At 41.5% G+C, this 19454-nt stretch overlaps 1 protein-coding gene across 1 annotated transcript; it reads right to left on the bottom strand.

The window, feature by feature from the left end:
* Nucleotides 1-2965: 2965 nt before the first annotated feature.
* stam (signal transducing adaptor molecule (SH3 domain and ITAM motif) 1) lies at nt 2966-18793 on the bottom strand. Its single transcript, XM_034209235.1, is given in 15 exon segments — nt 2966-5850; nt 5852-5959; nt 6263-6384; nt 8321-8474; nt 8609-8663; nt 8788-8875; nt 9120-9208; nt 9941-10035; nt 10186-10381; nt 10598-10688; nt 11197-11343; nt 11438-11533; nt 11710-11785; nt 15651-15735; nt 18433-18793. Coding segments are annotated over 15 exon segments (1521 nt in total). The 5' UTR covers nt 18473-18793; the 3' UTR covers nt 2966-5771.
* Nucleotides 18794-19454: the final 661 nt, after the last annotated feature.

Below are 19454 nucleotides of genomic sequence, written 5' to 3'. Positions count from 1 at the left end.
TTTTTATGGGCTCGCAAAAAAAAAGAAGTCATCCCATCACATAATTTCAAGGAGATGGTAAATACGTTCTGGAACGGTTACTTTGAGACTCACGTTTTAACATGTTTTTTGAAGAATTGAGTAATCAAGACATTGTTGAAATAAAGAAACTTTCAATAAAACAACTGTGATGAGACTTTAAAAGAATCCTCATTAATACACTTAAAATGCCACTTTCAAAATCAGTGTCATTGTCTTTAGCTGCTAAACAAAGCAGTTTTTCTGTCTTTTGTTGGGGACACTTAACATCTCTTCCCTTGACCTTGTTTTACACACACACACACACACACACACACACACACACACACACACACACACACACACACACACACACACACACACACACACACACAACACACACACACACACACACACACACACACACACACACACACACACACACACACACACACACACACACACACACACACACACACACACACACACACACACACACACACACACACACACACACACACACACACACACACACACAAACACACACACACACACACACCTAGTGGCAATACAGAGGACATGCCCTACAAATCTTAGGTATTTCTTAACACTTCACTTTAACAGGTTTAACACAAGCGGCAAACTGTGGGTAGAGCCGGGAAGCCAATACGGAAGTGCCACACACTGCAGTTCATACATGGGCCGCTAGGGACTGGCTGCAGAAAGGAGCAATTTCCATAGACCCCCATGTTAAAATGCCCAACTTTACAGCAGAAAAAAAACATGTTTCTACCCATGGATGCAATAAATATTATTATCGATATAGTTAGATTCCACCCTCATGATTATGAATCTGTGAGTGAATTGTTTTCTAACACGACCCTTTTATTTATATTAGGTCTTAAAGTGTTTGCATAAATTAGGGCGTGGTCACTTTGATGGACACGTACATGCCTCACTGTCAGGTAACAGCAACTTGTCCACTCTGCTAGGCTACAACCATAGAGGCTACAACGTTAGTTAGTCATAAGGCGCTTTCACACTGCGGTACTTTTCCCACAAAGGTTCATGTGAACTTAGTTCATGTGAACTCTTTTATCGCGTTCACACCAAAAAGAGCCGGTACTAAAATTAGTTCATGTGAACCTTTTTACCCCCTCGAACGGCTCTTTTGTGAGAAAAGAGCTACATTTCTGATTGGCTGGAAGGATTGCAAACCACGCCCCGTAAAACTCCCAAAAAGTTTTGTGAAGCCGCCATTTTATTATCCTCGCATTAGCATTATTAGCATTAGCATTAGCCCAAGGCAGAAACGCAGAGAGACTAATTTATGGCAACACAAAATAAAACATGGGAGCGGTGGAGATGAGGAGGTGTCGGCGTTCTGGCGATTTACTCGGAAGGCTTCAGTAGAAGCTGCTGGGAGTCCCAGCAGCTTCTACTGAAGCCAGTACCTAACTCCGGGGACTTCCGGCCGGGGACTTTGGGCGGCAGTATACGCCGTGAAGTGGTTTGCGGCCTGCCAGTAAACCCAAAGCAGAAGAAGAACAAGTGACGTCAGCGGCTTCATTTGCCTAATCCACCCCCAGGGACTTTTTCCAGTGTGAACGCGATCTGTACTTAGTTCATGAGAACTAAAGAGTTCTCATGAACTAAATTCACATGAACCTTTGTGGGAAAAGTACCGCAGTGTGAAAGCGCCTATAGTACTGTACTTGACCCTTTAGCTTTTGCCGTGTTCGTGGTGATTGTGCCTTTTAGGGAATATTGTTACAAATACCAGACAATTAAAATGTCGTGCTGTGCGCTTGAATGTACTAACAGAACTTCCAAGAAGTCTAAAATTATAATATTATACATGTTAACCCCGTTCGCAGGTGTTTGTGTGCTTGGTAGCTTAGCTTGTTACTTATTAGCCAGCTAAGGACGTAACCCTTTATGCATACATATACATTTTAATGTATGTATTTTATGATTCAGCCTTGGGTAAGACTTTTATAGTCTATGGCTAGACGCTCATAATGCTAAACGGGAGCAAATGTTAATAGGGGACCCGATTATCCCAGTGGTGGCCGCCGGAGCTAACGGAGCCGCAGGGGGCTAGCTCCAGCCGGCGTCCCGGAGCTAGCCCACTGCGGCTCCGTTAGGTCCGGGCGGTGGAGTCCGTCTTTTCTCAACGTGTGAATGACAAGCATTAAGAATAACAAAATATAGCTAATTCTCTTGCAGATTGTCTCATTTGATTATGAATGTAACGTTTATATAGGGGTACTACACTGTTAGCAGTAACTTGGTATGCATGTATTTCATGTTAGCTTAGCTTCTTAGCCTGAGCTAGCTCTGTTTACTTCCAGTTCGGAGGCAGCTGGTCCCGCCTCTTTGCCCTTATTTGGAGCAGGCGGGATTAGACTCTGACGTCACAGTCGAGCCGTTAGTGGCCGACTCCGCCTACTAAGGGCTTCACGGCAACTCTGCAGAATTGTATGGGTGACGTCACGGACACTACGTCCATTTATATATACAGTCTATGGTTGAACATAAAGGTAGAATGTATAGCAGGACCGTTTAACTGCACTTGTTTTAGATAAAAGTACAAGATAAATTAAGTGTATATTTTAACTGTCCAAACATCAATGAAAGTGCTCCATTAGTACTGTATTGCAAGATAAGCAAACAACCCCAAATGGTCATGATTTGATCAAAATGTTGCAAAACTCTGATTGGCGGCAACACCTGTTCTCGTGGATTGCCTACTTCACACAAGTGAGAAAAGCTACAAATTCACACTTAAAGCTGTTCTAAACTCCCAAAGGAAATATTGTTCATATTGTGAAATGGAACAAGCATGCATAACAATGTCTCCTTTAAAATGTCTCTCAGTAGTGAAACAGTTTAAGAAGCAAATCAAACAAAAACACATTTTACGAATCCATGAAGTGCTTTGAAAACAAGAGAACAAGGCTGTTCATATTATTCTGTACATTTGGCCTGGTTTTATTGTGAATACCAATTCATAAGTATGGTTCAAATAATACATACAAACAGCAGGATACAAGATTAGACTGAACCTTTACAATAAGTGTGTTTAAAACTTAAAAGCAGGCGGCATCTCAATCCTGTGCAGGTCACACCGGGGCTGCAGTGCAACAACATGTTAGATGTGGATAGTATGAGGGGAATTACTGGCTCCTGTCCCAGAATAGCTGCTACCTTTTAATATATCTGATATATTCAGCCCTCTTTGACTCAACAGATTAACACTACTCCACTCTTTAGTTGAAGGCAGCAAAAGAAAGATATCTTGTCTTTCAAATCAACTTTAGGAATGCTAACATCTGAAAAGTTCTAGAGAATTGAATGGCCTCCTAGTCCCAGGTACCAGAGCTTCATTTGGGGGGTGTTATATATTCTTAAAGAGTGGCACAGGGGTGGCAAGGAGGAGCAAAGTATCTCAGCGAAATTGAAATGACACACAAATCAGATTAGCACACATTTGTCCTGACTGCATAATCTAGTTCATTGTATCATAACTCCTTCATGTAGCATCATTCAATATTAAACAACAGATAAATAATATTCCTGTTTCTTCAACTTCTTGCAATCCAGTCAGTGTTTGAAAAACTTCCCAAAGACTTTAAACAGGTAAAGTCATGGAAGAGTTTGGTATGAGAACTACATTAGATCCACAGGTGTCACTGTAACGGAGCTCCTTAGAGAAACACGTGTTGACGGTGCTTTCCAGAATCATAAACCCTTATTTCGGTTCTCTTTCAGGTAGAATTTGTTTTAGTGTTAGACAGCTTCGAGAAAGGGTTTGAAATGCAATGGGGGAGGTACGATCAGCTTTTTTTCACATTACCATTTGACCCTACAGTACATTAAGCATGTATCAAACACTGAGAGAAATGTCCATGTTCTCATGTGAGCGATTTAAATATACAACTAAGTTAGACAGAATATCACATATTCCACTTTTCTCTGAATACATACATCCTGAACGGCTTCTCCATTTAAAATAGCATAACAATAATCAAAACATAAATTAAAATGCACTACAAAAAAAACATAGTATTCATTTTTTAACACTGACTAAAGAGATGCTTTAAAGACACTGGGGCTGTTCGGAGAGGTCGCCCCTTAGTGGCCGTTAGCACAGCGCCTGAATGGAGATGGAGCAAACCCACAACTAGGACGTAGAGCTGCTCATTCTTAAAAGGAAAACTCTGCAGTTTGATGGAAAGGGCGAATTATGTTGAGAAAATACAAATATCTTGTTTTCTGGCGGATTTTACTTTGTTCCTTTTGGCTTTTACACCTTCAGTTCAGCGGGGAGATCCTGACTGCAGAGTTCACCTTTTAGGCTGAGAGAATCACTCGGCGCTGTGCTAACATCCCGACCGACAATGAACTCGTCACGTGGCGTCACTACGAGTTTGGTACAGTATATACAGGAGTCATGTGCATGCTTAAATTCCTCCGGTTTCTTCTTCCCTCCAAAATAACAAAGTGGCTTCAGTTTTCAGTACTTCTAAAAGTTGACGACATATACAGAATGTAGTAACCTAACGTTTGCAGCATCGCTAAAAATCCTTTTTCTGAAAAAAAAGAAAGTGAAAGTAAGTCGACGCCCCTTTTTGTGTGTGACACGATTAGCACTGCGGGGGCTTTAAGTGTGTGAGAAGTGACCTTCAATTATAACACTGCTGAGGATGTGTGGACCACCTGGTGCAACTGTGTGTGTGTGTGTGTGTGTGTGTGTGTGTGTGTATGTGTGTGTGTGTGTGTGTGTGTGTTATGCTGTACACCTGCCTGTAGTGTGTATGTAGCTCCAGTGTGCATCTTGAAAGGTGGTGAGAAGGAATGCCCGTGTGTATTTCACACTTGATCAAATAGTAATCGCAGAAATATTTTGTCTTTTTGTTGAAACGGCTGCAGGAACACTTTCTATCTCAGAGCATTTTTGTTAACACTTTATATTAAAGGATTGTTACTTGTTACCAATTTTCAAGGAAGTTTCTATGAGCAAACTGTGGACTTTGATACTAAATTAAAAAGGTTAAATACTGTACATAATAACATATCAATCCACTTCCAATTAAAATAAGCGTAACCTACAACGTTTTGAAATCATTACACAGTCTGTTTGCTGAACATGCAAAAATATATACAGTTGGAAAAATAAAGTTTGCAGTGATATAGGACTAATGAATGAATGAATATTTACCTCTTAGCTTTTCATTAGGGCAACTAAATACATTTTGTATCACTTCCTCTTTTATTGGTACCAAATATGTTCCAACCCATAAAATAAAGCATTACTGCAATGTTCCCATAGTCCTATTGTTACAAGGAAGCAATAGATGCAGGTTTTGTATATAAAAATGGAGAATGCAAATATTGGTCTAGGTCTAGATTTAGAAGTGATCAGGCTTGAGTGATGAACAAATCCTAAGTGCAACTAAAGATAAAAGTGCAACTGGAGGCTCCTCTGAGTCTTCACCTCAGAGTCATGTAAAGATACGGAGAAGAGTGAAACATCCTTAAATAAAAGAACACACAGTGTGTTTCAATGATCACTCCTACACCTGGAGTGAGAAGTGTAACAGTATATTTACCTGCCAGATAAAACCACACCGAGTGCCCAATGATAGCTTTAGTCTACTCTTAAATGATTCCATGATAAAAACAAATCTAAGTGTAACATAAGAGATGATGCACGGCTGCAGGTGTGGTGCATGTGTTTGCGTGGGAGGGTAACGGGGATCTGAGGGGCCCTATAGCAGGGCTTTCTCTGAGGAAGGGGCTATGCTCTGGCCGGAGGCGTTGCTGTAGTTTGGCGTCTGCATCATGCAGGGGCCCGGGGCCCCCCCCTGCACTCTGGTAGGCCTGCATGTCTGCAGGGGCCATGCTGCCTGGAGCTGCAGCGTAGACTGGCGGCTGGCCCATGTACATATGAACATCACTATGAAGAAGAGTGAAGCAACATTACATCCGACACCACAGTAAGTTGTAATCATTAAATAGTCGGTGAAAAGTACAATTCCTAATGCATTTATTTTGCATTTAAAAAAATGATATTATTACAGGGCATACACAATAGAATTAAATGGTGTTAAAAAATAGAATATCTACAAATCAGAAAAATAGAGAAACAATAATAATAATGTATAGGAACCAGTTAACAGATTAAGGATACATTGGCATATCAAATCAAGTAATTGGAAATGTTTTGTGTTGCCTCATACAGAATGAGGAGGATGCTCACCTGGGGGCCGGCTGTCCAGGAATAGGGGGGCCCGCTGGGAGCTGCTCCATAGGAACAGAGTATCCCTGCACTGCGGGGCCGCTCATGGCGTAAGAACCTGATGCAGGCTGACCTGGGTACACCTGGGGAGAATGTTAACACGAGAGTAAGTCTAAAACCAACCTAACCTGATGTGAGAGGGACGGTAACCTGATGTGAGAGAGACGGTAACCTGATGTGAGAGAGACGGTAACCTGATGTGAGAGGGACGGTAACCTGATGTGAGAGGGACGGTAACCTGATGTGAGAGGGACGGTAACCTGATGTGAGAGAGACGGTAACCTGATGTGAGAGAGATGGTAACCTGATGTGAGAGGGACGGTAACCTGATGTGAGAGAGACGGTAACCTGATGTGAGAGAGACGGTAACCTGATGTGAGAGAGACGGTAACCTGATGTGAGAGAGACGGTAACCTGATGTGAGAGAGACGGTAACCTGATGTGAGAGGGACGGTAACCTGATGTGAGAGGGACGGTAACCTGATGTGAGAGAGACGGTAACCTGATGTGAGAGAGACGGTAACCTGATGTGAGAGGGACGGTAACCTGATGTGAGAGAGATGGTAACCTGATGTGAGAGGGACGGTAACCTGATGTGAGAGAGACGGTAACCTGATGTGAGAGAGACGGTAACCTGATGTGAGAGGGATGGTAACCTGATGTGAGAGAGACGGTAACCTGATGTGAGAGAGACGGTAACCTGATGTGAGAGGGACGGTAACCTGATGTGAGAGGGACGGTAACCTGATGTGAGAGGGACGGTAACCTGATGTGAGAGAGACGGTAACCTGATGTGAGAGAGACGGTAACCTGATGTGAGAGGGACGGTAACCTGATGTGAGAGAGACGGTAACCTGATGTGAGAGAGACGGTAACCTGATGTGAGAGAGACGGTAACCTGATGTGAGAGAGACGGTAACCTGATGTGAGAGGGACGGTAACCTGATGTGAGAGAGACGGTAACCTGATGTGAGAGGGACGGTAACCTGATGTGAGAGAGACGGTAACCTGATGTGAGAGAGACGGTAACCTGATGTGAGAGAGACGGTAACCTGATGTGAGAGGGACGGTAACCTGATGTGAGAGGGACGGTAACCTGATGTGAGAGAGACGGTAACCTGATGTGAGAGGGACGGTAACCTGATGTGAGAGGGACGGTAACCTGATGTGAGAGGGACGGTAACCTGATGTGAGAGAGACGGTAACCTGATTTGAGAGAGACGGTAACCTGATGTGAGAGAGACGGTAACCTGATGTGAGAGGGACGGTAACCTGATGTGAGAGAGACGGTAACCTGATGTGAGAGGGACGGTAACCTGATGTGAGAGAGACGGTAACCTGATGTGAGAGGGACGGTAACCTGATGTGAGAGAGACGGTAACCTGATGTGAGAGAGACGGTAACCTGATGTGAGAGAGACGGTAACCTGATGTGAGAGGGACGGTAACCTGATGTGAGAGGGACGGTAACCTGATGTGAGAGGGACGGTAACCTGATGTGAGAGAGACGGTAACCTGATGTGAGAGGGATGGTAACCTGATGTGAGAGAGATGGTAACCTGATGTGAGAGGGACGGTAACCTGATGTGAGAGGGACGGTAACCTGATGTGAGAGAGACGGTAACCTGATGTGAGAGAGACGGTAACCTGATGTGAGAGGGACGGTAACCTGATGTGAGAGGGACGGTAACCTGATGTGAGAGGGACGGTAACCTGATGTGAGAGAGACGGTAACCTGATGTGAGAGAGACGGTAACCTGATGTGAGAGGGATGGTAACCTGATGTGAGAGAGATGGTAACCTGATGTGAGAGGGACGGTAACCTGATGTGAGAGAGACGGTAACCTGATGTGAGAGAGACGGTAACCTGATGTGAGAGGGACGGTAACCTGATGTGAGAGAGACGGTAACCTGATGTGAGAGGGACGGTAACCTGATGTGAGAGGGACGGTAACCTGATGTGAGAGGGACGGTAACCTGATGTGAGAGGGATGGTAACCTGATGTGAGAGAGACGGTACCTGCTGCGCTGCGTTGCCCGGCTGCTGCATGTAGTACTGTTGGCTCTGGAGCTTGGCGTACATGGCGTAAACCGGATCGTCATTCATTATCTTGGCGTACAGAGACAGAGCCTCCATCACCTTCACATTCAGCTCCGACAGCTCCGAGTGCTTCCTGATGAGACAACCCCCAAACACAAGAAAACTACATCAACTGAATATTCATGACATGGGTAATCCACATAGGTCAGTGCTATATGTTTACATCTTATTCTGTAGTTTACTGTGTGTCACTTCTGTACATTGTACCTGTCTATATCATCCAACTTCTGGTCGATGAGCGGTCCCATTTGATTGCAGGCACCTAATGAAAAATACAAAAGCCGTTGCCAATTTAAAAATAACACACCTTTACATAAAATAACAGATTAGCTTCTGCAAACTGATATGCATTTTGACCTCCCTTGCATTCCCTAAATCCAGTGTACCTTCCAGCTGTAGTAGCTCCACGCTGTCCGACTGGTTGTCTGTGGGATCGGCACTCTGGATCATCTGCAGCAGCTGGTCCATTTTGTCCTGAAAGATTTCAACAAAAATTCCTCTGATGACCCTTTTAATGTGATGAGTCCATCTTTCATCCGGGTAAGAAACAAACAAGTTCACCTTGTAACATCTTATCTATGTTAATCTGTGATTTATACCAGCAGGTGACAAATTTAATTAAATCCTATTTTGGTACAAAACTCTTAATTGCTGCTACAGTGGATCTCAATGAGGCAGGTAAAGCTTAGTGAGCAGCATACCATGTTCACACACTTACTTCGTCTATAAACACAGACTCCTGCTCGGGCTCTATGGTCTCCACCTGGATTTCCTCACTGAACTGGACAGACTTCTTCTCCGTCTTCACTGTAGATGTCCATGTAACAGCGAAAACGGCAGCAGCAAAACAATGCAACAGTAGCATCAGTAAAACGTATATAAGAGGGCAGGATGCGCCAAATGGACACTCAGTTACAGTCCAGTACCAGCACAAAAGATTGTTCCAGATATTAAAAGGAAAATACAAATGTTAATCTGACACACACTATGGATAAATTGTCTTGAACTGTCATGTTCACAATTGTATAATTACTGTTTTTCAACCTGCTTGAACAAGAAGTAGCGACACACAACACACTCATTGTTATAGGATGTGATCATGATTGCAACATAGAAGGCAGCATGTGGAGAGGTTGCTAACAGTTCAGCACGTAGAAAACAACATCAGATTCTCTATCAATATGGCAGAAACTGAGAGTTGTTGCATCAGAATCAGACTCCACAATGTTATCAGAGCAACCCTGGTACTGCATCACACAGCACCACCTGGTCACTTTATGTCTGTAACACATGTAGAGATTGATCTGTGCATTGTTTTACCAGCAGTGTGCTAGAGATGAAGTATTTCCCACTATAAGATCAATAAAGCAATATAGCTCATGGACTCAGAAGTGCTATCATAGAACTTAAGATGATATAGTGAGTGAGTGTGTGTGTGTGTGTGTGTGTGTGTGTGTGTGTGTGTGTGTGTGTGTGTGTGTGTGTGTGTGTGTGTGTGTGTGTGTGTGTGTGTGTGTGTGTGTGTGTGTGTGTACTCACTCATCTCTGGCTCTGCAGTGAGGTCGGCAGTGACAAAGTTAGAGGGGAACAAACCCACTCCCTGGTACGTTTCCCCTTTCCACCAGTTGGGGTCACTGAAACAAGAAAATCAGACACCATTCACAAAAAAAATCTGATTTAATTTGTGTCTTCTCTCTGCTGCATGTAGATGTCAAATTCAAGATTCAACAGATTAGATACAAAATATTTGTTTAGGGTTAAGTTGTAACAGCGTTATAATTCACCTGTCGTCCAGGATGGTGATGATTTCTCCTGACTTGAAGGTGAGCTCGTTGTCCTCAGCGGCCTCAAAGTCGTAGATGGCGCGGACTTTCCTGCCGTCAGACTTGTGTGAGGAGAGCAGGCCGGAGGTGTTCGGGTAGAGGCTCGACAGCGAGGTCTGCGACTGCGGACGCTGCTCCTTCAGTGACAGCTCGATAGCTGCACACAGAACACACAGATGTGGGAAATCACGGGTTTACCCTTGAAAAGTCCTTACATATTCCTGAATATCTGCAATGCATTAAGACCAGTTTAAACAGTGAAGAATTACAGAACTTAAAGAATTTCTATGCATGTGTTTTAAGGATAACACCTCTTCAAATACATTTAAATAAGCATTTCTTTCTTCTGATAATCAGCTATACGCCTCCTTACCTTTGGCCAAGTCGTCTTCTTCTTTCTTTTTTGTTGAGGTGGAAGGATCCTTTGCCACTAAAGCAGGGCTTGCTTTTGCTTGCTCTGCAGCCTGTGGAAGAATAATAATGTCTCGTTGTTCAAAGGCAAAATGTATTTTCCTATGGATGCGTGCTTACGATCTGGTTCCTAGTTGCTTTGTTTTTGGTGTCGGCCCACAAATGTCCCAAACACATCAAAACCAGACAAGGGCAGTAAGTCTGCAGGTATAGACACTACACACATCTATTAAGTCACAACTGATCATTGAGAGGGATTCATAATAAGTCCATTCATTGTGTTTTAGGGAAATCCTACTCATTGTACCTTTAACTTCAAAATCCTAACATTTAATTTCTATAAATTGTGACATAATTTTTGGGCATTTATTAGGAAATGTAAAGTGCAAGAAAAGAGCTCAGCCGCTAAACAAAATGGAGATGTCTTAGTCGTATAATATGGCTTTTAACTACTAGCCCACTAAGATGGACATAATTACAGCAATTGATAGATTTGATCTAGATTTGAATAGAGTACGCAATAAAAACCAACAACCTGTCTTTCGCACCCCTCTCACCTACCTGGGACCCGACGGCTGGGAAAGTGACTCCTTGCTCGCGTAGATTCTTGATCATAGCTGAGATGAGGCTGAGTTGGGGATCGTTACGGAAGTCCTCGGCCCACTCCACCATCAGGGCTTTCAGCTTCTCACACACTTTGGGGTGGCCCTGGGGACATCCGTAAAAAGGCACAGCATGAAACTGGATGCAACATGACCTAATTACAAAGAGTAGAAACTAATACATTGCCATCATCACACACCTTGTTTAAGACGTTACTGACTTCACTGGCAAACTCTCTGGAGCACACCTCCAAATGGAATATCTTCCCACAGTTTGAGACACAAGCACCAAGGAGCTGTGAGGACAAACAACCATTTAATCCAGAGCAACAAGTGACAAACATCAACTGATATTAGAAAACAGCTAGTTACAACACAAGCTCATATCTCAGTTAAGATTGGTTAGGGTTAGATAAAAAAGGAGACTATGTGATTCTCCCAAGAACCAAATGATATTATATAATCTGCTCACAGTCAAGGCCTGCATGGCCACATGAGGGTCCTTGTGATTCACTCTTCTCATAATAGAGCGGAGACATTCTTTAGGCCTGCAACAGAATGGTAAAAAAGGTTAATTGTTTGGCAAGGACGAAAAAACTATGCTTGCAGCCATGGGCGTAACTTCCACTGCGGACAGGGGGGACATGTCCCCCCCACTTTTCAAAATCCTGTTTGTGTTCCCCCCACTTTTCAAATGTGTTTTTTTTTTTTTACGCAAGCGGTCATCGTCACGGGGGAGCACACAGCGTCTTGTGTGTGTGTGTGGCACGAGCGCATTTTGTGTGAGTGTGCGAGCGAGAGAGAGAGAGAGAGAGAGAGACAGAGAGAGAGAGACAGAGAGAGACAGAGAGAGAGACAGAGAGAGAGAGACCGTGGCCGTTTCTCAATGTCGAGTAAACCTGCTGTAGAGCCAGTATTTCAAGTATACTACGTCATCGAGTGGCGCCGAATGCTGGGCATTTAACATGCATGTTACGGCCGCCGCCTCTCCGGCCCTGTTAATTCTGTTTTGAATGTGTTCTATGTAAATGAGCTGTGCGGTTGCCCTGCTGTTATTGGCTACCCATCCCCTGGTCTGCCCCGAAGACTGTGATTGGAGCTGACGGGCCCGACGCGCTCCAATCGCAGCGCACATCCAGCGCACACCTTCTGGGGACGACTACAAAGCCAGTCGACTGTGATCATTCGGGAGGCTCTGTTGTGTGTGAACAGACGCCTCTCGCTACTTGCCCATCGCTGTTAACTGTTTACCTTGTGTGGTCGTTGTTAATGTTATTGTGATTAGTGGTGTTTAGATTAGGATAGTATTACGTTGAGCTGTTGTCCTCAAAGATAGCTGTGTTGTCTTACAGCCTCTTTTTGTTTGTTCAGGCTGAATGCCTTCCATTTTGTCCTATCTGTTATATAATAAAACTATTTATAATTATTACCAATTCCAACTGGTGTATGTTGCTTTTCCTCTTCCCCTAGTTGGGACGTAACAATGCATTTAAACAGTCCTTCGGCGCCACTCGATGACGTAGTATACTTGAAATAGTGGCTCTGCAGCAGGTTTACTCGACATTGAGAAACGGCCAGTTTGTTGTTAGCATCTGGTGCTAGCTCGGAGCTAACAGAGATTAGAAGCAGTTTCAACAATAAGGAGAGGGAGAGCTCTCCTGTCGGACTGAGAGGCTGAGATAACGTCAGCTCAGTGAGGTAAAGGACTCTCCGAGTGATGAGATTGTAAACTTTAGTCTAAGTTATTTCAGTGGGTCTCAAACGGTTTGGTCATCTTTGTAAACAAATAGTTCCATCTATTTAATATAGTTGTACAAAATAAGTTAAGAAATCATTCCAATATAGGTCAGTAAAAAATAAAAAACACAGTTTAAAAAGGGGAGTGATTAGTAAAATATGCATAAATAAAAAGAAAATATGCAGACTAGGTAAGATAAAGATAGGAGAGAGGAGTATATCAAATATTTGTTATTAGTTGTGAGAATATTCTAATGGTTTTTTAATTATTTAAATATATACAGTTCTGTTTCATATGAGTGTTGAGAGCTGTATCCATACATCTCTTAATTTCCCCTCAAAGTGCACCAGATTGATGCATTCAACTTCAATTTAAAGAAAGATATCTTCCTGGGGGTGCATGCCCCCGGAACCCCCTAGAGCAGGGGTGGCCAACCCGCGGCTCTCGAGCCGCATGCGGCTCTTTGCCTAGTTTCATGCGGCTCTTCAGTTCATATCGAATTGTATATGTGTGAGTTTGGGGGAGAGACACTGACTCCTGACTAGTGTTGCACGGTGTACCGATACTTGAAAGGTACCGCGATACCCTGCCGTTAAAAATGTTACGATTCCTCCGTTTCATTAGTATCGCTACTTTAAGAATGACGGGGGAAAGACAGTACTCCGGTGAGAAAGCGCCGTTTTAATAAGAGCCGTGTGTGTTCAGCGCTCTGCTTCCACTCCCTGCACTGCAGCCGTGTCTGCAGTCCCGCCCCTCGCAAGCACGCTCTAAGTCCCTCCCCTCTCTCATGCACGCGCTAGCTGCCAGAGCATGTGAGAAAACGAGAAGCATGGCTGCAAGTGGGAGTGCAACTGCCGCTGCGCCTCGGCTTGTTGACAAAAAAGACGCCAGAAGCGAAATTTGGAAGTATTTGAGCTATATCTCTGACAGTGAGGGCAAGCCTACGGACACTACGAGGCCTGTCTGTAAGAAATGTATTAATTTTATTTAATAGGAAATCTTGTCATTTATTTAATTTATTGTTCTCATTGTTTAAAAGTTTGTGTTATGGTTATGGTTCTGGTGTGAAATAAAGCACAATAATTACATTTAAGACTGTTTTTTAAGAAAAGTATCGAAAAATAATCGGAATCGCAATTCTTGACTTGGTATCGAAACCAAAATGTTGGTATCGTGACAACACTAGCTACTCCTGACAGTTAAACCTGATATTTAGTAGGTCTGTTAAGTATTAACGTAATTTGGCCGGTCAAAGTTGTTTGGGCTCGGATAAAATCGCTCCGTTACTTTCGTCCCGTGTTACTTTCGTCCCGGCTCTCCCTATACGTGTGTATGTGTGGTGTCAGTATGAGAGGATGACAGCAAGTCTAATTTTGATGTGGCCCAAGAGCCAATCACAATAATACCTGCGATGCAGTGAACCAATCACCTTTGAGGGGGGGAAACCTATCGTTGATGAAACACTATCCAGTGTTTCCCCTACCATTGTTTTGGAGGGGCGCTGCACCCCGCCAACGGAGCCCCGCGCCCCCCCCTGAAATTCAAGGTGTTTAAAAAATATATATAATTTTTTTTTAAAAATATATATAGCACCAAATTGCAAATAATCTATAACTACTGTCACTTTTCACATTGAACATGTGCTCTTTTATTAAATAAACTAAACGCTTTCATTTTAAGTTGTGAATTTAGTGTTTTTGACCCTAAGAAACACTGATGCATTCATCAATAACAATAATCCACAGCTCCTCTCTCTGCTCCAGAGGATTTAAAAAATATATATCCCAATGCCACAAAAATGCATCAGTGACGTGGTTGAAATCTTGTCTCCAGAAAACAAAAAAACGGAAACAAGCGGTATCAGTGCCTGTGTGTTTGATGTGGCTCTTTGCAGTAACATAGAAAAAATGTGGCTCTTAACCTCTGACTGGTTGGCCACCCCTGCCCTAGAGGATGTGAGGTCCATCAACAAATAAAACAGGTTCACATGGATAGGATACTAGATAAATCTGCACACTCATCATATACACTACACATTTCTCTTGGACTTGTTAACACCATAGTCCCTAATATATTTGTAGAAAGGCAGGAAATGGAATTGAATCGAGAAAATTTTTCATTGCGGAGGACCCCCTGTTTTGTGTCTCCCCCACTTCTCAAACCAAAGTTACACCCTTGCTTGCTGCTATGTTGGACTGAACATATCACTGGGGCTGGACAAGTAATTTAAGTTTTAGAAAGAGAAAAATCCAAGTAAAGCAATTGTTGGTGAAGGCAAAATATGTAAAGAAATATCATTGTGAATATTATTGTGGAGCAGCGAATAATTCCTATCCTATAAATGGTACTGTACAGACTTAATAAACCATCTTTGTTTGGTACTGAGCTCATAAAGTAAATCTCATTTGAACTGTGAATCATGTTGCTATTGCAATATCAGTCAAAAATATTGGCAATTATTTTTTCCTCATCATGCAAGTTGCTGTATATGTCTATTTTAGTGAACATTAAGTCATCACTATCTATCATACATTTGTCTTTATACACTTGGTGTCCCTGGTTTCTATCTTTAACCCTTGGATGTGTGTTAACGATTGGAAAAACCTTAAAAATGGGACTTTAAGCCTCGTAAATGTGTCTGTGTGTCTGGTTTAGCATGAAGACAGTTAACTTACCCCGTGCGCGACTGTCCTATCTTATCACATATGTCCAGAATGAGGCCCCAGTCTTCCGCTGTGTTCATCTCACTGGTTGCTTTCTCTGCAGGGGAGAAGCACGAAAACCAATGTAAGCATAACAAACAACAGATTTCATTTAGAGCCAGAAAGGAGAGGCGAGGATCCTCCCATGTTCAGAAATAATAAAGCTTCTTGTAACAAAAATGGTAGTGGCAAGCTGTGGGTGTGTATGTGAGATCCGCTCCTTTGTTTTTGTGTTAATCATAGAGATTAGCATAAACATTAGAGAGATACAGACAAAATAACGGAGGCCTCAAACAGTACAATAGCTCTGCAGTAAATACCAATCAATGGCCTGGCCCCGCCCTACCTCTCTGAGCTGTTACACAGCTACACGCCCACTCAGGTCAGCTGATCAGTTGCTCCTGAGGGTGCCAAAAACAAAGTCTAAGCGCAGAGGGGACCGTGCTTTCTCTGCTGCCGCCCCTAAACTGTGGAACGACCTGCCCTTGCTCATCAGACAGGCTCCCACACTGTCTGCTTTTAAATCCCGTCTTAAAACCCACCTCTTCTCCTGAGCATTCAGAAACACGTAGATTGTTGCTTTTATTTGCTTTCAGTGGTCTATTGTTTTTATTATATGGCTGTTATTTTATTTTTTATTATTACGTTTATTCTGGTTTGTTTTGTGTTTGTATCTTGCATTTTAAATGTATTTATATTATGTTGTGTGAGCTTATCTCTCTGTACAGCACTTTGGTCTGAAGGTTTTAAAGTGCTATATAAATAAAGTTGGATTGGATTGGATTGAGCTCATAATGTTTGGTTTGTGTTGAGACTGTTGGTAGAATTCATTTAACTTAAATGATTTGAGAGAGTAGCTTATACTATTTAGAAAGTATGCTAATTAAAGCCTTTTATTCAGTGATGGTAGACAGTGTTTACTTTGCCATTGGGCTTCTCTGCTCTTTGGAATATGTCATGTGGGACTTCTCTACTTCCCAAAATACATAGTTGTGTACTTGAAGTGTCTTGTAATATACCTCGTGTTTTTCTCAGAAATTCACGAATAAAAGAGGTGAAAGCTAGAAATGTTCTAAAGAGAAATATACTATTATCCAACCCTATGCTCACTGAAAAACGACACCGAGACAACATAATCACAACTACAATAGAGATATGATGATATATACAATTGAGATCCTAAATTGTAAAATATAAATTGAATATAGACATTGAGATCTTAGATTATAAAATGAAAGATGATATTTAAATACCCAATCACTAGTTACAAACATATGATCGCCAATAGTGACGAAGAGATATCCATCAGCATGTTTATACAAAAACAGAACAAATCATCTCTGAAAAATCACTTGATCTGAAAAAACAGCTATTACTCCAAACACACCCATTATAAGCTTTGCCAAATTAGCATTTACTACTGATTTTAAGGGCTTTAGTTTTATAGGGTACTGTGTATCGAGGCGTATGCGGTCTACCACTAGCCACAACACAGAGAGAAAGGGAAGCGCAGTGTTTCACAAACCACTGCATCCTCTTTCACTTGCACAGCTGTGAGATGTCAGGCTCATCATATTGGTTAGCCAACATATGATGGGATGAAGTGAAGTGATGATGAGGCAGATGGCGAGCTGTTATTGCAGTAACTTGGACATTATGAATGCTTAATGCAACAATACATGTAAAGAATATGTTCTGTTAAAAAACGGTTAAAAATGCTCTGAGAAGCCCTACTTATTAGCCTTATACTATCAATTCTGTATGACCAATAACCATAGACTGTATTAAATAACACAATATATATAAGAAATATATAATTATACAAATTATAAGCTATTGAAAACACCTGTCAGTTTTGCTCAAAAGATTATATATTGTGTACAACTAATCATAATGTGAAAATGTACTGTTAAATGTCATGATACAATTTCAAAATATGACATTTAATGTATTACAAATGCATGAATATGGTAGATTTTACATAGGTGAATGCAGCATAACAAATTAACCCTAATTTAATTGGATTTGTATGTGAACAAACGTGTTTTCTTTTAAATATTTGTATATATCTCCCAATTCAATCAATTGTTTAATTAATATTCATGTCTCTCTGAACCATTATAAGATAACATGACATGCTTTATTGTCATTGTATGTTAAACACAACGACATTTAGTTTGGCAGCAATCCACTATAACTGGCAGCAATATACATTTAAAACGTAAACTATGAATATGATTTGTAATAATTATATCTAATGTTTGTTTAACGCGTTTTCAATAACGAGTGAGAAAACCGTTACTTCAGTTATCTGATGATAACATCTCTGTCCCAAGTCAAGGTAACCTGTCTATTAAAAAAAAGTCTACTTAACATAATAATATGATTACAAAATAAATATTAAAAGCTCTTTAAAATCGCGAACTCTGTGTACGTTTGTCTGATATTGGTTGCGGTTTGCTAACAGATACATATACATAATATAAGGGTGGAAGCTAGTTAGCCAACTGTGGCTAACAGAGCGAATCACAACAAACACAGGCAAAACAGACATTAATCATCTTAACAGGGATTACATATTGTCAGCTCATATAGCCTACATTATATACAACAAGACCGACCTATAATATTATTACTATAGCTCGTTGGGGGTATATTAAAGCTACAGCCAGCTGAAGAACACAAACAAAGCTGTGTTATCAAAGCTAATGTTTAGCTAGCCTGCTAGAAATAGCCTCCAGTTCTGATTACTCACCAACATCTTGGTCAAATGGGTTGGTCGTGAAGAGAGGCATTGCTGGCGTACTGACAACAACAGATTTCCCCTTCCTCTGTTATTTTCGTTCCCTCTTTTATCTTATTTCATACAATAAAGTCGCATAGTAACGGTAACTTCATGAATGTCAAATGCAGCTGAGTCTATTCTACACAGTCACTCCTTCGACAGACGGCAACAAGCGAAGCATTCTGGGTAATCGGAGCGGACAGACGCTCGTTAAATGAACTGCTGTCATCAACTGTTGTTGAATTCATAATGTTGATTGTCTCAGTCACCTCGGTTGCTAATGCTTCGGCACTGACTGTTCAGGGGAGAAAATTGATCAAAAGCTTCAAAGTGTCCTAAAATAACAAGGATGTCACGGTCAGGTGATGGTGACCATGTGACATTATCTCATCGCGTTTAGACCCAGACCACAAAACCCACTTGACCCTGTGCTTAATCTTTTTTTCTCAGCAGCATTAAGGATCTTTTTATCTTCAGTACATTCATTCGTCCTGGTATGATGGAGACAGTTAATAATGTCCATCATCATTACAAAATAATGCAATAGGCTTAGCCACAGTATTTTAATAATAACCAGGTAAATCAGTCACTGATTTCAGACTTGTTCCCTTTTTTAAATGTTTCTACATTTATGATGTATTATTGTAGCTTCTTAAATAACTGTTAATTTCAAAATACCATTCGCCACCTGCTTCATGTATTCAATATTAATTTATTTGCACAATTAGTTTATACAATTTACAGAAACACTTGACTTGTGTCTTGTTTCTATCATTGTCGCTCATCATACAATACATGTTTCTTGACCTATTGCTTTTTACATAATAGTTGTGTTATTTATGTTAATAATTGTTTTACCATTCTATGCTTTTTTGTCATTGGTTTGAGCCATACGATTGTTTATTTCTATCCTCTTATAATAAATGTTACTAGATGTGTTGATGATACTGCTTTTAATATTCTTAACATTTTTCCTTATAAAATCGATATAT

This window comes from Gymnodraco acuticeps, unplaced genomic scaffold (genome assembly GCF_902827175.1).
Source record: "Gymnodraco acuticeps unplaced genomic scaffold, fGymAcu1.1, whole genome shotgun sequence".
In the NCBI taxonomy this organism is placed as follows: Eukaryota; Metazoa; Chordata; class Actinopteri; order Perciformes; family Bathydraconidae; genus Gymnodraco; species Gymnodraco acuticeps.
Note: the sequence above shows the minus strand (reverse complement) of the source record. Positions and strands in the feature narration are given on the sequence as shown.